The 26,196-nt window shown below is 41.5% G+C and overlaps 1 protein-coding gene across 4 annotated transcripts; it reads left to right on the top strand.

The window, feature by feature from the left end:
• The first annotated feature begins 6,354 nt into the window (after positions 1-6,354).
• On the top strand, positions 6,355-22,308 carry ZNF239 (zinc finger protein 239). Of its 4 annotated transcripts, none has more exons than XR_005212060.1 (2): positions 6,355-7,002; positions 15,086-15,186. XR_005212060.1 is itself a non-coding variant. In XM_037805324.1 (2 exons), the coding sequence occupies exon 2, from the start codon at positions 20,093-20,095 to the stop codon at positions 21,467-21,469; it is 1,377 nt and encodes a 458-aa protein (XP_037661252.1). In that variant the 5' UTR covers positions 6,355-7,002; positions 19,998-20,092; the 3' UTR covers positions 21,470-22,306. The 4 variants fall into 4 exon arrangements, 3 of the variants coding, with proteins under 3 accessions (XP_037661252.1, XP_037661251.1, XP_037661253.1); XM_037805324.1 differs by lacking the exon at positions 15,086-15,186 and adding an exon at positions 19,998-22,306; XM_037805323.1 differs by lacking the exons at positions 6,355-7,002; positions 15,086-15,186 and adding exons at positions 7,051-7,220; positions 19,998-22,308.
• Positions 22,309-26,196: the final 3,888 nt, after the last annotated feature.

The raw sequence follows: 26,196 nt of genomic DNA, 5'->3' as shown, positions 1-26,196 counted from the left end.
ATTACGCCCCCCAAAATGCCATGTCCTTTAATGCAATCTTGTGGTGGCAGACATATCAGTGTTGATTAGGCTGGAATCTTTGGATTAGGTTGTTTCCATGGAGATGTGACCCACCCAACTGTGGGTAATACCTTCAATTAGATTATTTCCATGGAGGTGTGGGACCCACCAATTCAGCATGGGTCTTGATTAGTTACCAGAGCCTTATAGAAGCTCAGACTGAAGAAGCTTAAGCTAGCTGCAGCCAAGAGAGACATTTGGAAGACAGCCATTGAATGTAGACCTTTGCTACTCCAGAGTTTGCCTCGGAGAAACCATGAGAATACTCAAAGACTCCTAGAGAGAAACATACTTGGAGAAAGACATTTTGGAACATGACATGAGAGTAAAGGAAGAAGATGGCTGCCATACGTCTTCCCAGACAACAGAGGTGTTCCAGGCACCATTGGTGTCCTTCTGTGAAGGTACCCTATTGTTGATGCCTTAGCTTGTACACTTATGGCCTTAAGACTGTAACTTTGTAAACAAATAAACCTCCTTTATAAAAGCCAGTCCATTTCTGGTATTTTGCATAATGGCAGAATTAGCAAACTGGAGCAGCTGTAGTATCCAGTGGTTCAATTGAATACTGATCTAGGTGTTGCTCTGAAGATATTCCATAGCTGTGATTAAAACTCATAATTGGAAAAACAAGGAAAAAAAGATGTAGTGCCCCCTTGAGGAGCCTGTGGAGAATGCAGAGGTATTGGCCTACCCCACCTCGATGGTTGCTAACATGACCACAGACATAGGGGACTGGTGGTTTGATGGGTTGAGCCCTCTACCATAGGTTTTACCCTTGGGAAGACGGTTGCTGCAAAGGAGAGGCTAGGCCTCCCTATGGTTGTGCCTAAGAGCCTCCTCCTGAATGCCTCTTTGTTGCTCAGATGTGGCCCTCTCTCTCTGGCTAAGCCAACTTGAAAGGTGAAATCACTGCCCTCCCCGCTATGTGGGATCAGACACCCAAGAGAGTGAATCTCCCTGGCAACATGGAATATGACTCCCGGGGAGGAATGCAGACCTGGCATCGTGGGACGGAGAACATCTTCTTGACCAAAAGGGGGATGTGAAAGGAAATGAAATAAGCTTCAGTGGCAGAGAGAATCCAAAAGGAGCCGAGAGGTCACTCTGGTGGGCACTCTTACGCACACTTTAGACAACCCTTTTTAGGTTCTAAAGAATTGGGGTAGCTGGTGGTGGATACCTGAAACTATCAAACTACAACCCAGAACCCATGAATCTCGAAGACAGTTGTATAAAAATGTAGCTTATGAGGGGTGACAATGGGATTGGGAAAGCCATAAGGACCACACTCCAGTTTGTCTAGTTTATGGATGGATGAGTAGAAAAATAGGGGAAGGAAACAAACAAACAGACAAAGGTACCCAGTGTTCTTTTTTACTTCGATTGCTCTTTTTCACTCTAGTTATTATTCTTGTTATTTTTGTGTGTGTGCTAATGAAGGTGTCAGGGATTGATTTTGGTGATGAATGTACAACTATGTAATGGTACTGTGAACAATCGAAAGTACGATTTGTTTTGTATGACTGCGTGGTATGTGAATATATCTCAATAAAATGAAGATAAAAAATATCAAAAAAAAAAAAAACAAAAAAAAACTCATAATTGGTTGACTTTAAATAGGGTACATTATTCTATATAATCTGAGTGACCTGACCCAATCAATTGTAAGAACAAAATTGAGGTGTCCCTAAAGAAGAAGAAATTCTGCCTGTGGACAGGAGGTTCAGCTCATGCAGGAGAGTTCCAGCATGCCCTTCCCGACAGCCTGCCCTCTGGATTTTGGATTTGCCTCACCAGCCCTCACATTCATTTAAGTCAACTCTGCAATAAATCTCCTAGTATATATCTCTTACTGGTTCTCTTTCTCTGGCTGAACTTAGAATTCTGCCCACCACATTCCCATAAAATGAAAACATGAATGTCAAATGCTTTAAATGTACTGCCAACTCAATAAAGATCAAGTTGCTATAGGTTAATATGCAAGATAACAATATAAGAGAAGTAATGCAAATAGGTCCCAGAAAAGCAATTAGTAATAACAAAATTAACGTCTCTATTAAGACTTTAAACAAGAAGTGTACATATTTTAATATTTCAAAATAAATGCCTCCATCCCTCAACTCACCAAGCTAAAACTGCACAAACAGAAATGAAGTAGTTTTTTTAATAGTATTGTATTCCAATTAATAACTCAAAGTTCAGGGGAAATATTCTATAGGGAGTCTTATTATAGAAACCCATGAGTTACCCTTTATGTGCCAATAAATCCTCAGAGCAACTAAAGGATTTGTAACTCAGATAAGCACTTTTATGATGGGTTACACTTAGACACATGGACATATAGCTATATAAACAGATTTAATAATCAATACATTGCACATGTGGTATTTGAGAGTAAATTTCATTTAATAAGTTATGAAAATTCCATTATATAAAAAACAAAAGTTGTATTTAAATGTAAATTCAATGTCTACAAAATCTTCCTCGGAGACTTCTGGGAAAGATAGTGTAGTACGGAGCTCTGGGACACAGTCCTTCCACCAAAACAACTATTAAGCAGGCAGGCATTGTCTGAAATAAGTACTTTGAAACATGACAGGCCAGAAGACACTATACAGCATGTAAGGAAGAGCAGGAGGAAGCAGCTGATAAACTATGGTAAAGAACTGCAAACTTCTCTCTCCACTGATGCCCATCCCCCATTCTCTCAGCAGGCAACCATGGCATCCAGAACCCGGCTACCTGCTGATGACAGAAATGGACATAAACATCCTCTTCCCCAAGAACAAGGATTGCAATGGCTGATTGCTCACCATGGCTTTTGATTCGTGAATTTCAATGGCTGCAGATCTGGCTCTGAGGAAAGCTATTGTTTGAAACCTATCTGGAAAGGGGAAGTAGCAGTAGAGAATTAAAGAAACTACACTTCCTTAGGGCTACAGGGGGAAACTGACTGAGCAGCTGCGTTTGCTGGGAAGCCCAGGAGAGCTCAGCCTCGAGGCTCCATTGGAGAAACTTTCAGAGCCCTCCCCAGAGCAATTTGCAGTCAGTCTGTGTCCCTTTCATGGTCTTCTGTTCCTGTTTTCACTGGACAAAACCATCTTGGGAAGGTTTTTTCCAGGGACACTACTTCCAGAATTTTTCTCCCAGGCAAAAGCAGCATGAGACAATGAAAGTAGTGCAAAAGCTATAGAGGTGAGTCTGGAAAAAGACCTGCCAGTATCAAATACCCAGGAAGCAGAGGTCTGTACAATTCAACATCTCCGTTTCCTTATTGATCCTCTGGATGTTCTGTCCATTGACAAGAGGAGTGTATTGAAGTCTCCCACTATTATTGTAGAGGCATCTACTTCTCCTTTCAGTGTTCTGAGTGTTTGCTTCCTGAATTTGTGGGCACTGTGGCTTGGTGCATAAATATCTATGATTGTTATCCACCACCATCCTGTATAAAGTGAGGAATTGTGATAATTTTTCAGGATTCTGAATCACATAAAACACAATGTAAATGTCTTTGTCCCCTGCTGAAACTCCTCAATTCATCCCCATAAACAACTCCTGGCACTTTGGAAGTGCAAAGCACTGACCATATCTCCCTCTCTAGAAATTTAGGATGGACCTGTGGCTGGTTTATCCCCACAGATGGAGATTTAGGACAAAAAAGCACTGCCCTGACAAGAGGCAATATTTTGCCTTATCAGGGTTTGCCATAACAAGTTGAGTGACTTCGGGAAAATTCTGTTTTGTTCTAGTTTTCTATAAAATGCTGTTAGAGTTCAGAATACAAGGGCCTCCTTAGTTGATTTGCAGACTATTGAAGGCAAAAGAATCCAAATGGCTTGTGGTCTTGGGTTCTTGGAAAGTGGGAGTCAGAGCCACAAATGATGCATTTTAATGTTTCAAATTGATTTTTATCTGAAAGCACAATGTATGACTTAAGTATTCCAAATAGTACTGGCTCCAATTCTAGGCCTTACTCAGAATATGTGCATGTCCTTTGCAGGATCTGAGAGTAGTTTTTGCTGTGTAAGTAATATCTGAGCCTGTCCAGACGGACAGAAAAAAGTTCAGCACTTTGGTGAGTGCAAAAGGAGGAGCTACCCTAAATAGGAACAAAGGTCATTAGTTCACAGAAAAGAAAGTAATGTATATAGATTCAAATGTAGAGAGGTGGGTAGATGTGCTTGAGGAAGGGTGCAGAAGTTCTCTTTTCTCCAGGAATAGAAAACAAAGTCATTAGCTGTGAGTGAGAAGGAAGAAAGAGTTGGAGGCTTGAAGAGAGAGGAGAAACTGTGAAATAGTCATTTAGGAGAGTGCGTGGACTAAGAAAATGTAGATGGATGGCTGGGCACCATTAGGGCCCACTTAAACCAAACAGTCATACATTTAAAGTGACACAAATCATCAGGGCTACGCGTTTTCTTCAAGCTTTACTTGCTGCACAGATGCAGACATGGAGTAGGCAGGGAGTTAGAATCAACCAGCTTTGGTGTTTTATTTGGATAAGGAAACCCAATGAGATGAAGGCAAGAGAATTGATGGTATATGCAGAGGAGTGATCATAATGATATGCCATGGTCTCTAAGTTGGGTGAAAAGGGAAGTGAGGACATGAAAGGGTAGAGGTCCAGGAGAGGATGATAAGATCAATGGATCCGGGAAGAACTCTGTGGTTTTCCGCTGGAGAGAAGATTGAGTGGAAATGTCCAAGGAAGCGACTTTGCATTCGCCAGAAAAACAGCAGAAGAGAAGTTCTGAGAATAAGTTCAAAGAGAAACTGGACCTCTCTAAATATGGTTGGTTGATCAACAGCCCCCAAATATGTCCATGCTGTAATCCCTGGAAACTGTGAATATCTTAAATGGTAAAAGGGACCTTGCAGGTCTGATTAAGCTAAAGATCTTGAGATGGAAGATGATACTGATTTATGCAGGTAGGCCTGATATAACACAATGGTCCTTATAAGAGGGATGCAGGAGGAGTCAGAGCCAGAGGAGACGGTGAAGTGCTGACAAAAGCAGAGATTGGAGTAAAGTGCTTTGAAATTTGAGAAAGGGGCCACAAGCTAAGAATACAGGTGGCCGTCAGAAGCTGAAGAAAGCATAGAAACAGATTCTTCCATCAGAGCCTCTAGAAGGAATCAGCCCTGCTGACACTATGACTTTAGTCCCGACAAAGACTTTTGACCTCCAGAACTATACGAGAATACATTTGTGATCTGCACCACCAAATCTGTGCTAATCTGCTACAGGAGCAATAGGAAACTAATACACCAAAGAAGGAGACTATAGAGAGAGGACCAGGAAACAGTTCCTTGACCCCCACAATGAATCTGAAGGGAGGCTGTTGAGGAGATGCCAACTGGGCCAACTATGTCTCTCAGTGAGAGAAGGAAATGGAGATGCAGCCTGGGAGATTTGGGTGCCATTCCCTTCAAAGCATAAACAACTAAAAGGATGCTGGAGGCAAGGTTTCTGTTTCTCTGTACATCCATGACGCTGTACTATTGAATTTTAAAATCAAACTACAGGGCAATATATGTGGCATGACTTCATTTTTGTTTTAAAAATAATCAATTTATAAGTATACATAGAGATGTCTTTATTTATTTGGGAAAGAGTTCTGACCGCTAAGTGCAGCATGACTAACTCCCTCACCTCCTCTTTTTGCCAAAATTACATACCACCCCCAACCCACACCAGCACCCCTCAAACCCCTGACCCTGCTCTACTTTTGCATATTGTGTTATCACTTTATAGCACACTATACCGCTTATTATATTAACGTATCTCTTTGTCTCCCCCACTAGGACTCAATATCCATGAGGGCAGGGAATTTTGTGCAACTCGCCTGAACAGTTCCTGGCACATGGCAGGCCCTCAAATAACAAGTGTGAAATGCACGAACTTCGGAGGTGAGATGGGAGATGCTGAGTGGTGAATACTTAGTTCAGAATTTTTAAAGGCAACGACGAAATTAAGGATGATGCTACGTTCTCCCCCGCCCCACTAGTATTTAATAAAATGGAAAAAAAAAACAAAACCAAAAAAAAACCCGGGTATCCCTAAAATAATTCTTACGCCTTGGTAATAAAAATAAACAAACAAATAAAAACCCAGAAAATAATTTGAACGAACTAGTTGCCGGCAAAGAACTGAGACATGCCGCCCCTCGCGCTCTGAGAAGAAACACCTTCATCGCAGCCCCGGCGGAAATCCCGTACCGGACACCGGAAGCCCCGGGCCCGCGCCGGAAATGGGCGGGGCACGCCCGGTGTTTGCTGGGACTTGTAGTTCGGGGCCCTCGGCGCGGGCGCGGGCAGGCACTGGATCCTGGCGTTGCCAAGTGTCAAGGGTCCACGTGCGAGGTGAGACCGGCCTGGGAGCCCCGCGGGGAAGCGTGCGGGCTCCGGGTGAGGCAGTGGGCCCGGGCCGCGGAGACCCGGAAGCGGCCGCGGGAGGGCGCGCCCCGCAGAGGCGGGTCCGGGCCGCAAGTGTGTCCGCAGGCGCCGGGTCTCCGCGTCTCTGCGCTCCCGGGCCGCGGTCCCGCCGAGACAAGGCGTCCCCAGCCGCCGAGGGCATCCCCGGCCCTTCCCCTCCCGACCCTGGCTGGCCTCGTTCCGAGGAGATTTTCGGTTCCTGTTAGGCGACCAAGAGAGGCCCCGCGAAGGGCCGAGGTTTCTGCCCCATGGCGCTGTCTTAGCTAAAACGAGGTTTCATCCGAGAATGAGGTCGGGGAGCGCATCTCGGCAGCCGAAATCCAGCCCGAGAGGCGACACATCTCACCGGAGAGCTCTTACTGCTCTTACTGTAACTTCAGAGCAGAAATCGGAAAGTCGGAGGAAATGGACACATCTTAGGACTGCTGGGGGCTGCAGAATTGACTGACCCTGGGAGTCTGCGGGGAGAACTGGCCTGTTTGACCCCAAACCCCTTGGAGAGAGGTGAGGGGGTGCAGCCCCGGGAGAGAGGGCGTGTGGGAGGAAGGGTTCCCTGAAAAGGGTTTGGGAGCTGGGGCTGAGTGTTGATTTCCTACAATCTCGTTGGGCTACCTCGTGTGTGTCCTGCTATGTAGACTGTTTTTAATGGCTTTTTATGCTTCCCCAACTCGGCCATTCCAAAACTGTGTCCTTCCCTGAGAGAAGAAATGACCGAGTTCCAGGTGAGTTGGGGTTTCTTCACTACTAGAATGTCATCCTTCTGAGAATGGACATTACCTTTCTCTCTTTGGACAGAGGAAGGGCATGAGCGTGTAAGTGCCTGTTTAGTGTCAGGTCTTGACTCTACTATGTGTTGTTTTTCTCTTGTAATTGTCAGACTGTAGGGTGAGAAATACTTATTTTATAAATATGGCTCTAGAGACATTAAGATAGGAAGGGCATATAGCTAGCAAATGATGTAGCAGGTGTTTGCATTTATACCTACTGGCTTTAAATCACACCTTAGTTTTCACTGTACCACTTGGTCTCCATGACCTCTGCCCCTTCCCCCAAAGCACTGGGCTTATTCTCTTTAACCCAAGGACTCCACTGAGGATCTTCGCCTGATCCTCTCGTCTTCCAGACAGTTCACTGACATTCAAAGTCATTTGAAGCTATTCCATGCTCAATCCAGTGCTATGTGGTCTCAGGAAAACAACTTGAATTATAAGGTACTGCGAGCATGGCACCTCAGTGCCTTGGAAAATAACTGAGGGCTTCAGTATGTTTTCATTCCTTCTCTTCTATCTACTTGTTCCCTGATGAAGTTTATTTATTCTCTGCTAATGAAGTTGGGGATTGCTAGTTTAGTAAATTTTGAGATTCTGGTATATGTTAAATAACTTTTTGAATTTAATTAGAGAGGAAGTCATGCCATTAGTACTTACTGAGTGTTTTCTGTGTAGCAGACATTGTCCTCGAGTGTCCTAACTTAACCCCTTCCTCTGATCTTGGGTAAATCACTTCACTATTATGAACCTTGGTTTTCTCATCTGTAAAATGAGGCTGTTGGGTTTGCATACCTTTAGGTTCTTTTTCAGTTGTACCATGTTATTCATTTAAATTGAGTGTGAATTTATAAATATTTACAATTTAGATTCTGAGTCAAGTGTGCTAGTTGCTGGAGTAATTGAGCATGGCCCCCTGCCCTTTAGAATTTTACAGCCAATTAGAGGGACGTGTTTAATAGCTGTAGTAGAGGTATGTGAAAGATGCTTTGAGACTGTGGAGCTGGTGGACACATCTAACACAATGTCATGCTTCAGAAAGGGAGTTGTTGATTGTCCTGAGACTGAAAGGAGTTTCAGAATGGATGGGAGAAATAAAGTCAGGGCAGGAGCAACGTGTATAGAGATATTCTACACTAGAGCATGACGTGTTTGGATTACTACATCTAGTCCAGGGTGAGCACATGTCTTGTTGGGACTGCCTCCTACCTTCTCCATTATGTTTCCCTGCCCCTAAGTAAATTGTTGGATTCAACAGTGATGAGCTCTGGAAAGAAAGTCGTAAGGTAGCTTATGTGTGTAGTCTCAGGAGTTGGACATTTGTGATGTGGGAATGGGAAACTAGTGGTCCTCTGACCTTCCTCTTTGATTCACCTGCAGAACACTGAATCCACTTTTCCCACATTCAGCCACCTAAGATTTCAGGAGAGACTCTTCATTATCCATGTTTGTTCAGCCCCAGCTTTGTCTGACTTTAGCAGGAACACTGTTTTCTTTCCCTTTCTCCCTTCCCCAGTCACACTCATTCCTCTCATTTGGTCCACTGTCATACCGTTTCTCACCTTGGAATTTTCTGCCTACTACCAAGTCAGTAGTCCACCTTGTATCCTTTCCATTCTTGGCATGGAATTACCCCCACTCCTTTATCTATGGAATCTTAAACAGGGGAGGGACTGAAATTGTTTGGTGGTCAAAAAATGAATAACCACATATAGATTGAAAGATGACAAAACTCATATTATGAAGACTTGGTAAAGAGTTATTTACGGTCTAGGTAAGAAATGTCAAAGGTCTTACTTAGGACAGTGACAGTGGAAATGAAGAAAGGGTAACTCATTGGAAGGACCTTTAGGAAATGGAATTGACAAGACCTGAAGCGATTTGAATACTATAGAGGTAGAGAAGGAGTCCTGGACACTCCAGACCACTGGCTTTGACAACCGTAAGGAAGACAGGTAAACAATGAAAGGGGAAAGACCACTGATGAACTTGAATCTCAGAAGAGGGAGGAAGGACTTGATTGGATCTAGAATGCAGAGATTGGATCTAAAACGGACAGAAGGAAACCTTTTCCTGTGAGGTGGGGAAGAGAAGGTCTGGCTGAGAAGAGCAGCGTGTTACTCACTGGGCCTCAGGTTACCAATGGGCGTGTTTGTGGAGTTCTAACACGGCAGCCTCCACTTCTGTTTCTTCTGAGGCCCACCTTTGCTCAGGGACTTGCAGGCCTCCTTTGACCAGTGTTTCATCGCTCTTCCTCAGACACAGTGGAGACCCTTGACCTTGAAGGGAAAGCTTGGGAGAAAACTGCCGCTTGCCCTCAGTTTTACCTCCTCTGGTTGAGACTAGCTGGGTGGGTCATGTCATGCCCGTGGGGCAGGCCTGGTTGCCCTCAGTTGAGTGAGGAGGAGTGAGCGGCTCCCCTTCACCGAGGCCTGAGCTGTCACGGGGCAGCCCTGCCTTCTGAAGGTCATGGGGTGCTTCCCTGGCCCTTAATTGAACGATACTTTGGACTTCATTTGTCTCTCAGTCGTTTTGTGTCTGTTCTGTCACTCTGCTCTCCAAGATGTGATCTATGGACTGATGCCAGTCCACAAATTGTTACCAGTCTGCAGAGAAATAGGTACAGAAATTGAAAGTAAGCATTTCAAAATTTATAACAGTCTAATAGTAATTTTATGGTTCTTGAAGCTAACAATAAATTAAATTTAATTAATTAAAATTAAATTTAAAAAACATTTAATAACTAAAACAATTAGTGTTGTCACTTTATATGTCCAGGTTTTTATTTTCTAGTAATTCTTTTTAATTGTCCTTTATAAAAGTATCAGTCTCTAACATTGGAAATGTAAAACAAAAACAAAAAAACTGGTTCTTCATCACATGTAGTTTGAGAAGTGTTGCTCTATCATACAAAACTCTGGAGGGAACCAGACTCACTTTGCGGTTAACTGAATAAATATTTGGGTCCCTTCTGTGTGCCTGGTCCTGCTCAAGGTCTTGGGGATGATTCCCCAAACAAATCAGACAGTCTGCAGGAACTTATATCTTAGAGGGGAGAAACAGACAGTAAATAAGAGAGCAAATTAATAGACAAGAAAATGGGGTAAGGCATAAGTGATGGTTAGTGGGTGCTACTGGGGATTATATAGTCAAGGCAAGGCTTCTCCAAGGAGGTAAGTTTCAGCACACCCTGAAAGATAAGAAGGAACCAGGCATGTAAAGATCTGGAAAAAGATGTTTTCAGCAGATGGAACAGGTAGCGCCCAATGTTGGGAATGGGTTTGATTGGTCAAGGAACCGCGAGGTCATGGAGGCTGAGCGTAGCTGTTGGGGACTCAGGCTGAGGTTGGGAAGGCAGGTCTGATGCCTGCAGGCCAGGGAAAGAGTGTGGACTTGACTTTATTTCTTTTCTGGAATAATGAAAATGTTCTAAATTTGATCATGGGATTGTATGCACAGCGATGCAATGATACTGAAAGGGCCTTTGGAGGGGATCACGCCTCATCTGATTTGTATTTCAGAAGCTCCCCTGGCTGCTATTGGGAAGCAAGAGTGGAGCAGAGAGACAAGTTAGGAGGTTTGTGCAGGTGAGAGATGAAGCCAGATCTCGTAATGACACAGTGGAAGATGGAGAGAAGTGGGTGGGTTTAGAGGTAATGTCAATAGGATTTGATAAATGTGAGGAAGAGGGAGGAGAATCCAGATGACTTCTAGGATGGGGGCTTGAGCAACTGGGTGTGTCTTATGGCTGTTCACTAAAATGGGGGTGGGCGGCTAGGGAAGAGCAGATTTTGATGGGGGTTGTTGGAGGTGGGGGCAGGTAAGAGTTCTGTTTAGGCCTGTTAAGTTTTTGTTTTTTATTTTTATGCAGTTGTATTGAGATACATTCACACACCATAGAAACCAACTGAAGTATACAATCACTGGCTCACAGTATCATTGCATCATTGTGCATACAATCCCATGATCAAATTTAGAACATTTTCATTATTCCAGAAAAGAAATAAAAAGAAAAAAGAAAACCCAAATCCTTCCATTCCTCTTATCTCCTCCTATTATTGACCCCATAATATTGGTGTGGTACATTTGTTACTGTTGGTGAAAGAGTTTTAAAATACTACTGTTAACTGTAGTCCGTAGTTTGCAATAGGTACATTTTTTCCCATATGCCCCTCTATTATTAACTCCTTGTAATAGTGTCATACATTTGCTCTAGTTCATGAGAGAACTTTTTTATATTTGTACAGTTAATCACAGACATTATCCACCACAAGATTCACTGTGATACACATTACCATGTTTTAACCTCCAACCTTCCTTCTGGTGACATACATGACTCTAAACTTCCCCTTTCCACCACACTCACACACCTTTCAGCACTATTAGTTATTCTCCCAATAATGTGCTGCCGTCGCTTCTGTCCATTTCCAAATGATTAATTCAACCTAATTAAACATTCTGCACATATTAAGCAACTACTTCTCATTCTTTAGCCTCATTCTATGTCGTGGTAACCTGTATTCTATATTTTATGTCTGTGAGTTTACATATTATAATTAGTTCATATTAGTGAGATCGTACAATATTTGTGTCTTACTTATTTCACTTAACATAATGTCCTCAAGTTTCATCCATGTTGTCACATGCTTCTGGACTTCACTCGTTCTTAGCATTGAATAATATTCCATCATATGCGTATACCACATTTGATTTATCCATTCACCAGTTGATGGACACTTGGGTTGTTTCCATCTTTTGGCAATTGTGAATAATGCCGCTATGAACATCAATATGCAAATGTCTGTTCCCATCACTGCTTTCCAATCTTCTGGGTATATCCCAAGTAGTGGGATTGCTGGGTCGTAAGGCAACTCTATACTTAGCTTCTAGAGGAACCGCCAAACAATCCTCCACAGTGGCTGTACCAGTTTACATTCCCACCAGCAGTGAGTAAGTGTTCCAATTTCTCCACATCCTCTCCAACACTTTTAGTTGCCTGTTTGTTTAATAGCAGCCATTCTAGTAGGTGTGAGATGATATCTCATTGTGGTTTGGATTTGTAGTTCCCTAATAGCTACTGAAGCTGAGCATGTTTTCATGTGCCTCTTAGCCATCTGAATTTCCTCTTTGGAGAAATGTCTATTCATGTCCTAGGCCCATTTGTTAATTGGGTTGTATTTTTATTGTTGAGTTGTAGGATTTCTTTATATATACTGGCTAGCAAACCTTTATCAGATATGTGGTTTCCAAATATTTTCTCCCATTGGGTTGGTTCACCCTTTTGACAGAGTCCTTTGAAGCACTGAAGTATTTGATTTTGAGGAGTTCCCATTTATCTGTTTTTTCTTTTGTTGCTTGTGCTTTGGGTGTAAAGTCTAAGAAACTACTGCCTATCACTAGATCTTGAAGAAGTTCCCCTACATTTTATTCTAGGAATGTTATGGTCCTGGTTCTTATATTTAGATCTTTGCTCCATTTTGAGTTAATTTTTGAATAGGGTGTGTGTGAAAGAAGGGGAGCACACTGCGTCCTCAGTGTTCATGCCAAAGAAAGTTTTATTCTACTCATTTCTACAGGTCTTTATAGCATACAAGGTAGTTTCCTACGTGACTGTTTTCAGGTATCTCAGGGAGGGTACATTTTTTCTAAAGCCATGAGTTGTATTTACATATCTTTAGTCTTAAGGGACAATTTCTTTGGGGGCTAGACGGGAAACAGTGGGGGCGGGAGACAGGAGCATGGAAGGAGACCAGCAGGAGCTCAGAGACTATTCCCCTATCTAAATTGCAGTCTGCCTTCAGACATGCAAAGCTTTTGGCCTTTTCCTAGCCCAGTGCCCGCCTTCAGACATCTGGAGCTTTGGGAAGGCCCTGCTCTATAGTTTGTTAAGCCAGGGGACCTTCCGTGTCTCCACAGGTGTGAGATAGGGATACTCTTCCATTCTTTTGGTTATGGCTATCCAGTTCTCCCAACGCCATTTATTGAAGAGATTGTTCTGTCCCAGTTGAGTGGACTTGGGAGCCCTGTCGAAAATCAGTTGACCATAGATCTGAGGGTCTATTTGGCTATTCGAAGGGCCTGTTAAGTTTTGAGTGTCACAGATAATCCAAGTGTGGATGTTTGGTGGAAAGTTGGATATATGAATCTGGAGTAGAGGAGAAATGTTAATACAAGAAGAAATATTTGGGAGTCGATGGTATTTTAAGCCAAAGGACTAGATGGGAACATCTAAGGAAAGTATGTTATGAGTTGGGTGTGTGCTGTTTTATTTTTTCTGGTAATGTTCAACTACTACTTTTAGAAGAAGGAAAGACAGAACTTGAAGTCAGAGTGTATTTGGCTAGGAGAAAGAAAAGAAAGAGTTAAAGGATGAAGATCTTGATGAAGCAAATGTGGTGGAAGAGGAAAAACAGAATAGAAAGTGTTTTTAAGGTATAGGATATTAAGAGATTAATACTTTAAAAGTAGAGTGGGTTCAGTTAATGAAATGATCTTGAATATGGAGTTGGATGAAATGAGGTAGAGATCATTATAGAGATGAAGAAATGTGAGGTTAAGGTGTGGGTAGATTGTTCTCATGGGAGTTGAGGTTGTCAGGCTCATTGCAGGAATGGAATGGAAAGGACAGCTCAGCAATGCCTATGAGGTGACTGACAAGGAAAGATTCAGTAGCTGGATAGCTTGAACTTGGGTGGGTTGGGGGCAGGAGGAGGAGGATTTGAATGAAAGTAGCAAAGTAGATGAGAGAGGAAAGATTTTCCAGCAAAATATGACTTAGCTCACTCAGATCCCTGAACCACAAGCTTCTTACCTACCTTCTCACCTTTTCCGGTGACACCAATGTCACTGTCCTGCCATGGCATTTGTGCAGATGGCTGTTGGTTGAGGAAGAATGTTTTAGGAACAAGTCTCATTCAAGGATGTCTCTGTGGACATCACTGAGGAGGAGTGGAGTTGCCTGGCCTCTGCTCAGAGAAACATGTACAGGGATGTCATGCTGGAGAACGACAGGAACTTGGCCTCCATGGGTAAGAATTTATGAATCTGGACACCCACCCCTTGGAGTCTTTGTTTCTTCAATTTTAAATAGTGGTGGGGCCCCAAGTGTTGTGGTTCAGGAATCAGAGTCTCCTAATTCCTGTTTTTGGCACAAAAGGATGTTTCTGAGCATTCTGAGCAGTTGAAGAACTTTATTTGGTAAGAATTGGAGAATGGTAGATTTACTGACCTATCTCAGAAACCTCACCTGATCCATCCCTTATAAGCCAGGGTTTGAGACTGATTTTGCTTTCCCCACAATCACTCAATCCCTATGCACTTCCCAGAGGGGATCTTTCAATTGGAGCTAAATAATAGAGAAGGGACTCCAGGGGTCATCAGGTAGCCAGGCATTGTTGTAAGTTACAAGATACAAGATGTTGTAAGTTACAAGATACAAGATACTGTAAGTTACAAGTTACAAGATAATTTGTGAAAGAGGAGTCCCTTTAGAACATGTTCAGAGAGTTCTCTTGGAAGTTCCCTGGTCTGTGGAAAAAGTGGGGCCTTTAGGATACCTTCTACATACTGTTCTACCTGTAGCTACTTCCCTGCTCTGGAACTCTTGATTTTTAGCATGCTCTGGTTCCTGAATTAATTTTGTCCTTTAAGATTTGAGTCCAGGTCCATTTCGATGCAAAACTTTTGACCTCCCCTTCCAGTTGACCCTTCTTTAGAACTTTCAATTTATATCTCACAGTCTCAGACCTGATTACTTTTATATAATTTTTTTTTCACCATCACGTCTGTGACTCTAATTTATTTTCCTTGTTTTCAACCAGGTTCCTGGAGGGAAAGCAATGCATCCAATACCACTAGTGCCCTATACATAGACAATATTTAATAATGGACTGCTGAGGAATCTAGCAGAGCGGAAATGTTTCTCACAGGCTTGGGGGAAAAGCCCTGTGAAGAAGAGGGTGGGCAGGGGTGGTGGGTGGGGCCTGCCTCACTCGGGCCATCGAAGACATTGGTATGAAGTCTGGATTTTATTCTGAGTCTGGTGGGAAGCCATCGGAACAAGGGAGTGCTCTGATCTGATTCACCCAGTGTCACTGTGGGTACTTTGTAGAGAATGGTTCGCAGAGGGACAAATCAGGGCTTTCAGATCCAAGCTCACTCAAGGTTTTCATTTTGACTGATATAAAATGGAGCATAGTTGTCCAATATTTTTGTTTTATGCAAGCAAAATTCAAACACAGAAGTATAACATGAAATGAAATCATTAATAGTTTGTGTATCCTGTTTTTTCTATGCCCTGTATACATATATACGTACATTACAAATAATATGTGTAAATACTCTGGGATTGTACTGTATGTTTTTCAACTTGCTGTTTTATGCAGAATGTCTGAGAGATTTTTCCTACATTATTTTTAACTCTGTAAAGGGACCCCTCTTCTGGATATATCAGCTTTTTCTCCTAATAATATCTACTCTTTCTTCATATTATTTTAAATATTTTTTTTAAAAACACTAAATCGTTAATAAAATTCTTCCCCATTGATTTTCATACACCTATAATCTCTTCAGCCACCATCTGTTCCCATGTACTATGCAATAAGAATATCAAAGCAATATCCTGTGAACATTTAATAATTGTGGCCCACCTCATGATTTCATTGCTCCAGACTGTGCTGTTTTCTTTAATTGTTCTTCCTTTTTCTTTATTGTATATCATTACTTTTAACATTTGTGAACAAAATAATACCTTCACGTAGGTAAATTGAATTCTGTCGAAAGACTTATAATAAAGACCAGTTGTCCCTGCTCTGTTCTTTCTCATGCTACAATCCAGCTTCCCCAAGGCAATCAGTTTTAATCCTTTCAGCTATTCCTTATCATGTTTACATATGTATTTCCTAATAATATATTTGTACAACTATTTATTTTCTTTTTTTATTTTCTTTTATTTTTTTAAAGAATAGATGCATTCACATTGGTTTAAAAAAAAAAAAGGTATAAAAAGGTGCACAGTGAAAAGTTTCTTTCTTGTCCTTAATTTTTCCCTACTCAGGTTCTGGTTATTTTGCTATTACAAATCATCTACAGTGAGTAATCTTGTGTAAATGTCATTTCACAGTTGTGCATGGAAATCTGGACAATAAAATCCCCAAACTGGAAAGCGGTGTATATATGTTTGTGATTTTAATAAATAATTTTGAAAATGTTCTTTGTGGAAGGTGATAATCAATTTACACTCCTAAGAAATTTGTGTCTCCAGACTTGTGTGTTTTGCTAGTGTGACAGGTAGAAAATGACACCTCAGTGTAGTTTTCATTTGAATATATTACATTATGATATACTGCTATTTTTGACATATATTTTATATTGTCTGTTGACTTCCTTGTAACATAAACAAGGATGTAATTCTTTTATGTCACCTCTCCCAGCAAGTCCATCCTCCTAAGAATTTATATCAGAGTCATATCAGTGATTAATGTTTACATGACTATGAAATTGTTTTTCACTGCAGAGTCAAGTAGTATGCTATGATTATAGTTTCCACTTTTTTTTTTTTTTTTCTTCTGCAGCTAATATTTGCTTTTTAAAAATACATTTTATTTGGGGGGATTTGTATTCCATTCTGTTATTGTAGAGTTTGGGTTATTCTTTCTTTTAATATCAATTGATAGAACTGAATTATGTATTTTATTGACTTCTTTACTCACTATTTTTTGTATTTGTATCTTCAATCATGTTTCTTAATTTCTAAATTTTTGCTACTATACATTTCTGAGTAATTATTTGAATCCTTTCTTATCTGACAGTATTTTATTTTTTTCCTCCCACTGAAATGGTTGGGTATAGAATTCTAATTTCACAATCACTTTTCCTCAAAAACTTGACATTGTTGCTCTGATATCTTCAGGTATCCAGTATTGCTGATTAGTAGTTAATGTCAATATAATTCTCCCATTTTTTTACACGTAACCAGACTTTTCTTTCTAAGTGCTTTGAGGATTTTCTGGAATTTTTTCCCTCTGAAGTCCTTAAGTTTTACAAGGGTATGTTTAGATGTGAGTCTTTACATTTACTAATTGTAAGCATTCAGTGGGCCCTCAATCTAGAGTTCTGGGAAACTTTTTTTTTCTGTGAAATTGAAAATTTTCTCTCCCTTTACCCTAAATTCACTCTCCTCATGAAACTTCTACAAGATGGGCTTTTAACTTTCTCTTATCTTTCTTTCCATTTATCTATCTTTTTACTCTGTATTCTAAGAAAATCCTTCAGTCTTCCATCTTAGTTTTGCTTTTATTTTGCTATTCACCCCATCTTGATTCAAACCTTAGAATAAGACTGCCTGGTACTTAGTAGCTATGAGAACAGTTACTTAAGCTCTTTCCACCTCTGTTTCCTCATGTATCCTAATAGTCCCTGTCACCTGATATTGTGTGCCAGTATCTGGGCACATAAGATGGGCAAGAGGTATTACCATTTTCAATTATTTTATTAATTAAAAGAATTCTGATTATTTTCCCTAACAATGTGGTTATATCTTGTTGTTAGATTGTTATCATTTTTAGATGTGATAATAAACCATTTAGATTGCTCTTAGATTTTAATTATGTACCTTTTAAATCCTGTTTCCTCTGTTCACTATTTCTTGTTTGTGCCTCTCTTTACTGATGTTAGTTTTCCACTATTTTTGTTGTTTTACTTATTTTGTCTGCTTATATATATTTTTTATTGTCTCTTATTTTCCCAAAGGTCTAGGATTTACAGTATGATACTGGAGTATACATCCTCAGCTGGTTCTGGGCTCTCTTTGGTACAAGCTTGTCCTACTTACAGGGGACTGCCTCTGGTGATGGGGTTTGGGATGGATGCAGTTGGAATCCTCTTTAAGGATCCCCTCTTCAGGCCAGTAAGTTCTCTGGAGCATACCCTGTCTGTCCATCTCCAGCTCTGGGATGTCTCCCTTGTCAGAACTCCCACTTCAGGGGTTACCTTGTGGCTTTATCCTGGGGCAGAAATGGAGTCAGTCACTTCTTTTTGGTACTGTCTCATTTTGCAGGTTCAGCTTTACCTCAGCCTCTGCTTCTCTCTTCAGCCCAAGTAATGCCATTAGGAGACATTCTTTGGCAGATCATTTATTATGTTCTTGAGGCTTTATATGGGGCCACTGCGGTTAGCCACCCAGTATTCCAGTTTTTGTGGGAGAGAAAAGGGTTGGGAAAGTGGCGCTGCTAATGGCGACAAGTACTCCAGCTATTAGGAACGCCGGACTTGAATTAGTACATCTGTTTTTGTAGAATAAATCTCTTCCTTTATAATTGGTGACTCTGAGTTTGGAATTTGAAATTCTAGGACATCTTAACAAGATCTCTCACCCCTTCAGAAGCATTCAGTCATGCACGATTTGAGCTTTGCATTTCTCCTTCCTGGTCTCCCCACCCTCCCTGTTTCCTCTGTTCCCCATCAGCCAGGAATTCCTCCACATTTTTATTCTAATGATAACCTTTTTTCCAATACTATTGTAGATTTTTTTTTGTCATTTCAGTGTAATATTTGAATATTCATTCTGTTTTCACCAACATATATACTAGAAAGTTTATCATCTGTATTCCTAGCCCAGTTCTCTCTCAGGAGTTCCCTGTCTCCCCCATTGCTTACTGAATTTTGCTGCGAGAATGTTCTAGCAGCACCACAAATGAAGACTGATTTTGAGTTTGTCCTCTGTCCCCGCTTTCCCACTGCAGCCTTTCCCTCTTGCATTTCCTATCTTACTATAAAGCCACCACCATTACATAGTCACTCAAGCAAGGGGCCTAGGAATCAAGTTTGATGCCTCCCATCCCTTCTAGGTTTAGTTTGTCATCAGGTGCTTTAGAATGAATCTTTCCTTTTTGCTCCATAACCATCATCCTTATTTCTTCTGATTTGCTACAGCAGTCTCCATCTCTCTATCTAAAGTCTTGCTTTCTTCCAGTGGTGTTTATAATCACAGGCAGTCCTTTCACTACCTATTTAAATCCCTTATGGCTTGAATATCACTGAGGGACTTCATCCTACATCCTTAGTATGAGACACCCAGCCCTTTGTTCTAGCTCCTCCCTTCCTCTTTACTGCTTTTACGTGTTTTGTATCCTTCACAGAAAGTTTCTTGGAGTTTTCCTGAACATGTCATATTCTCTCTTCATACATATTTTTTCTGTCATTTTCTCCCAGAAATCTTCCCCAAGGCCCTCCAGTTTGGGTTCACTGCCGCTATTCTGTGCTCTCGTGTCCAGATGTGCATACATCTATGTAGCACGTATATTGCATTGGCATTGTTGATATCCTCATGTTTCTCCCCACTGGGCTCCAGCTTGTTAAGCAAAAGGGTTTCTTATCCTTCTTGTATCCCCAACACTTAAATGAGTAGATTACCAATTAAATGCAAATGGAATTAAAGTAAAATGAAGAAAATTGAAACAAAATGTTATTTGTGGCAAGGATGTAGGATTTGTAACCTTCTGCAGGATTAGGGGAGAGGTGCTTCCATTGGCTGTGCTTGAAAGCAGAGAGGAAATCTGTCTTCTCTACCCAAGTCTTCTCTCTCTAACATTCACCCAAAGGACATGACTATAAGGAAAAGAAGCTGAACTTTTTCCTAGGTAGTAAGTCATAAGGCCTTAGCCTCTCCTGTTCAGAAATCTTGAACCTCTACCCTTGATGTGTACTTATCACTGAACTCTCTTTGTTCCCTAGGAGACTTGAAGGAATGTTCTGTGGAGAATCTTCAAGAGAAAGGACTTAGGGATCTTTTAGATGAAGAGCTTTTCTGCTGGCTAATTTTGGAAAAGATGACCAGTACAATAACTAGGAGTCAGGATTATATTGTGAATCTTGAAGGGGAAGTGTATGAGGACCCAGAACCAGATCTTTCCCCATGTCAAAAGTGGGGAGCAGCAGCCTCCCATATTTCCAAAAATAATAACAATGCAATGACTCTTCAAAGTGATGAGTTCAACAACAAGGAAAGTAAAGAATGTTTGTCTTTGAAAGTCCCCAGCCAAATGCCCACACAAGACTTTCTGGTGAAGTTCTTCAAGAATGAGCCACAGGATTCTCAGGAAAGCAAAAGTGAAAAAAGCACTGAAAGAAAAGTGATGTGGGGGGAAAGCCCTGTGAACCAGTGTTCAGAGAACCTTCAAGTTAAACTTCTGTCTGATGTAACAGAACTGGTTTCTCCATTGTTCAGAGGTGAGGCAATTTGCCAGAATAGCCAGGCCCTGTTAAATGATTCCTTTGACCACAACTGTAAAGACATTTATGGTTGGACATCACAGTTTGCCAGTTCTAGTCATCAGAGAGCTCATAGAGATGAGAAACCCTGTAACTGTAATGACTGTGGCAAAATACTTAACACCAGCCCAAATGTCCACCCAGGAGAGAGAACCAACACTGAAGAGATACTCTCTCAGTGTGGTCAGTGTGGTAAGGATTTCAGTCAGAGCTCAGAACCACTGCTTCATCAGAAAGACCACACAGAAGAAAAACCCTATAAATGTGAGCAGTGTGGGAAGGGCTTCACAAGGAGCTCAAGTCTTCTCGTTCACCAAGCAGCCCATATGGATGAGAAGCCTTACAAGTGCGACAAATGTGGTAAGGGCTTCACAAGAAGCTCAAGTCTGCTCATTCACCATGCAGTCCATACAGGCGAGAAACCCTACAAATGCGACAATTGTGGGAAGGGCTTTAGTCAGAGCTCCAAACTGCACATCCACCAGCGTGTTCACACTGGAGAGAAGCCCTACGAGTGCGGGGAGTGTGGGATGAGCTTCAGTCAGCGCTCGAACCTGCACATCCACCAGCGAGTCCACACAGGAGAGAGGCCCTACAAATGTGGAGAGTGTGGCAAGGGCTTCAGTCAGAGTTCGAATCTTCACATTCATCGGTGCACACACACGGGAGAGAAGCCTTATCAATGCTATGAGTGTGGGAAGGGCTTCAGCCAGAGCTCAGACCTTCGCATCCACCTCAGAGTCCACACTGGAGAGAAGCCCTATCACTGTGGCAGGTGTGGGAAGGGATTTAGCCAGAGTTCCAAACTCCTCATCCATCAGAGAGTGCATACGGGAGAGAAGCCCTATGAGTGCAGCAAGTGTGGGAAAGGCTTCAGCCAGAGCTCCAACCTTCACATCCACCAGCGGGTTCACAGGAAAGACCTTGTTAAATGATGTGAGCCCACTCGGGTCTTTGGTCACAGTGCTTGTACTATAAAGACTTAAATATTATCAACATCACTCTTACCTTTTTGTTCTACAAAGGAGATTATGCAGATAAAATTGTTCATTTATTGTAAAAAGTATTTAAATACCAAGCACTTTGTTATGCTATACAACGAATGGATTGTTCCAGTTCCTCAGATGAATTCAGTGAAGACATCTGAACTCTATGATTCAGCCAGTGTTGTTAGAACTATGTACCCTGCCCAGTATTTTTAGCCACAGAAACATATTTGTCCAGGAAGGACATGTTTCCCTTTGTTCACATTCTCTGAAAAATCAGAACCCAGATTTCTCTTCAAATCATGTGCCTTGTGTTTTTATTTCCTTCTGGCCCTGGGTAGCTTTTTGTAAACTATGTAAAATATGTCAATTTTAGGCCAAGGGGATGGTTGCAGGTATAATGGACATGGAAATCTCTTTTTTATTGCAAAAATACATGCTAGGCTGTGGCCACACTACTAGGAGGTAGAGATTATTCATGTAGCACTCCTGCACCCACTCTTTTGGCAGGATTTTGAACTTTTCTCCCCTCCCTGAAACCTGTTCCAGAACATACGTAGGTTGTTTTGTTTTTGTTTTTTGTTTTTTTCCTGAGTGCAGCTAGTCTATTGGAGTACTTCACATTTCACTAACTCGGATGACCCCTCTATACCAAAGCCAAGTAGGACACATATACCATGTTGAGTCATATCAAATGAAGTTGAGAAGTATTTAAATATATTTAATTCCTCTCTTAACACTTCCCTGTGTTGTTTCCGTAGTTTTCTTCACTGCCCATGTTTTACAATAAGCAATACAAAGGAGTCAGGGAAAAGTTTCTGATATTTTTCTTTTTAGGCTTATATCTTCTAACATTTGAGGTAGAGTCCCCCCGCATCTGTCCCCACCAAGTCATTTGTTTTTGCAGCCTCCTGGGACTTCACTGTGGATATTTCATGCATTTGTAAAATTATTTTTTTATTTGGCTAATAGTATATCACTTCTTAAAAATTATAGAATTTCTTAAACTAGGAGTACAAGAAACTCATGCAATAGGTGAGGGTGGAAAAGTGATTTCAACTGTATAACTAACTTGGAAATTGCAGCCCTCATTTTCTGCTGAACCTTTCTCCAAGTGTCTCTGTCCTTTCTTTGTTTCTCTGTCTGTAGGGTTCCCTTTAGTATCTCCAGTAGGGCAGGTCTCTTTTTTAGCAAATTCTCTCAGCATTTGTTTGTGAAAATTTTAAGCTCTCCCTCAAATTTGAAGGAAACATTTGCTGGATAAAGTATTCTTGGTTGGAAATTTTTCTCACTCAGAATTTTAAATATATCGTGCCACTGCCTTCTCGCCTCCATGGTGGCTGCTGAGTAGTCACTACTTAGTCTTATGCTGTTTCCTTTGTATGTGGTGAATTGCTTTTTTCTTGCTGCTTTCAGAACTTGCTCCTTCTCTTCCGTGTTTGACAATGTGATCAGAATATGTCTTGGAGTGGGTTTATTTGGATTTATTCTATTTGGAGTTCGCTGGGCATTTATGATTTGTGTATTTATGTTGTTTAGAAGATTTGGTAAGTTTTCCCCAACAGTTTCTTTGAATACTCTTCCTAGACCTTTACCCTTTTCTTCCCCTTCTGGAACACCAATGAGTCTTATATTCAGACGTTTTATATTATCTATCATATCCCTGAGGTCCGTTTCGATTTTTTCAATTTTTTTCCCCATTCTTTCTTTTATGCTTTCATTTTCCATTCTGTCATCTTCCAGGTCACTGATTCGTTGTTCAACTTCCTCTAGTCTTGTACTATGAGTGTCCAGAATCTTTTTAATTTGGTCAAGTTTCTTTAATTTCCATAAGATCATCTGTTTTTTTATTTAGTCTTGCAATGTCTTCTTTATGCTCTTCTAGGGTCTTCTTAATATCCTTTGTATCCCGTACTATGGTCTCATTGTTCATCTTTAGTTCTTTGAGTAGCTGCTCTAGGTGCTGTGTCTCTTCTGATCTTTTGATTTGGATGCTTGGGCTTGGGTTATCCATATCGTCTGATTTTTTCATATGCTTTATAATTTTCTGTTGTTTTTGGCCTCTTGGCATTTGCTGAACTTGATAGGGTTCTTTTAGGATTTGTAGACCAATTGAAGTCCTTACCTCTAATTTATCAGATCTACACTTCGTGGAGTACACTTTCTCTAACTAACCAGCAGGTGGCGTCCACGAGCCACCTGTTCTCCACAAGCCAGTTCTCCCCTGCTTTGCCTTTGTGGTGAGTGGGGGAGTGAGTCTTGTGGGGTCCAATTGGTGTTCCAAGCTTGCATGTATAGTTGGTGTTGCCCGCCCTGTATATGGGGCGTGTTTCTGGGCAGTCAGGGAGGGTAGGTGGCTCTAACAATCAAATCTCCCTGGTGATCTTGGAGTTTTAAAGCTGCTGCAATAGTTTAATCCTTCAGTTCAGTCCTTCCACAGTTTGTCTCTGCCACTGACCACAAGTCCTTGGTATTGGCGTATGGCTCCTGAGACTTGCGAGTGGGTCCCTCTTCCAGGCCGTGCACCCCCTGGTCCTCTTTGAGGATGACTGTGCTATGTCACAGGTGAGTGCCGTCCCCCCAGGGCGGTTCTGGGCTGCTGGGCTGTGTAGGGAGGCTCCCAGTCTGCAGAAATGATGGCTGAATGGGGCTTTGTTAATTCACACTGCTCCACCTTCCCAACTCTGGGACAATCAGCTGAGGTTGCAGAGAAGGCTAATGTCCACACCCAGTTTTGTGGTGTGTGCCTGTTATTTGAAGCACTTCCATCACACTGGGTTGTCTGGGGCAGCTCTGGGCTATGCGGCTGGTGATGGGCAGGAGTGTTTCCTGTCCACCAGGATGATGGCTGTGAGCGGACACCCCCCCTTTTCTTGGGAAGTTGTGGTGTTTAGTGAGTTTTCTCAGCCACTGGATTATTGCCTTTTGTCTCAGAGCTCTCTTAGTTCTGCTCTTGTCTTGACCTGCCCAAATTGCAAGTCTTTGAGGCTTTCTGTATTGGGCTTCTTAGAGTAATTGTTTTAGAAAAAGAAAAAAGGATTAAAAGAAAAAAAAAAGGGGGGGCCCTCCTCACAGATCTAATGGGTTATTGAAATGCTAAGAGACAAAGCAATTAGGGCCATTAAGGAAAGGTCCACAGGGCAGAGAGATCAGCTTTTCTTCGGGATTTGCATATGAGCCTGAGGGCCTGAGCTCTGCCCTTCCCCTTTCTATGTTCACCAGAACTCCTAAAATCCTCCGCTTTTATTTTGGAGTTTTTCGTGCTCTTTTTTTCTATGCCTGTCTCCTCTGCTGGGCTGGCTGCTCTCAGATTCTCTGGTGTCTGGTCTCAGTCTATCTATGGTTGGAGTTTGGATCAGTAGAATGAGTTTCCGGTAAGGGGTGCCACTGCAGTTCTCCCTTCTCCTTCCCGGAGCTGACGGCCCCTCCTCCCACGGGACTGAGCCTGGCAGGGAGGGGTGCGGGTCCCCCGGCCACAAAAACTTACAGATTTTGCTGTTCTCAGCAGTTCCACATTTTCATGAGTGTTGTATGAAGTATGCCCAAAGTCAGATTGCTCTGTGGTGTCCAGTCCACGCAGTTCCTGGCTTTCTACCTACTTTCCTGGAGGAGTAACTAAAACATACAGCTCACCAGTCCGCCATCTTGCCCCGCCTCTCCCTCATTTTCTAAACAATGGGTAATGACTCCTCAAGCGGTGATAAGGATACAGCCCAGTATCTATATCCGTTTTATGCCAATAACTTTCAAAAATACCAGATACAGAATTCATGGATACTTCATTAACTTGGGAAGCGGGAGGTTACAACAGATAGGATACATACATACAAAGATAACCTGAAGCAGTTAATTGGAAAAAACAGCAAGGAAGGCAACATAAATAGAAACATTAATTCAGGGGAACATATCTAATTGCTAATAAGGAATGAAAGGGAGTAACAGATTATAACATTTGCCTTCAAGAATATTTGGCTCCAACCCTGAGCGTTCAGTGTGGAAATGAATTGGGGTGATGATTTAGCATCTTCTCTTTGACAATGCATAATATCCTTCATTACTTGTTTGGATACTGTGAGACAGCATCACTACAATGATAAATGCCCTCCCAGTTCCTCCTACCCTCTTGCAAGATACTGCCTGAACATCTGTTCTTATAGATTTGACTTTTCTGTTTGTCACATGCCTTCTAATGTATATAATCTAACTGGGATTTGGAGCAAAATAAATAGTCCAACAATCCATATACATAAGGCCAGAGGGTAAGTCTGAGATCATAAAGCCTCAAGTGAATTACTTGACCAGTCTGTTTTGCCAAATTTCCTTTTATACATATTTTATATATATACATATATAAAATATAATATTTTATACATATATAAAATATAATATTTTATACATATTTAAAATATGTATAAAATATTATAAAGATATTTCCCTTTATAAATATACATACATGCATAAAATCAGTGTTTTAACTTTGTATGTATTTTATTTTTCTCTCTTAAGCATTAATTTCCTTAATACTATTAAAATGTGATCAGAGACCTTGGGGGGCATTTTACTGATTTTGAAGAAGCCAGTAAATTACAAAGAAGAAGGAATTTGTGCACCAAAATGCAGGAAGGACGGTGGGATATATCACATTTTGTCAGCTCTGAAGATGTTGTGAATTTTAA

This window comes from Choloepus didactylus, chromosome 15 (genome assembly GCF_015220235.1).
Source record: "Choloepus didactylus isolate mChoDid1 chromosome 15, mChoDid1.pri, whole genome shotgun sequence".
NCBI lineage: Eukaryota > Metazoa > Chordata > Mammalia > Pilosa > Megalonychidae > Choloepus > Choloepus didactylus.
The sequence above is the reverse complement of the archived record's forward strand: the minus strand, read 5'-3'. Positions and strand labels throughout refer to the sequence as shown.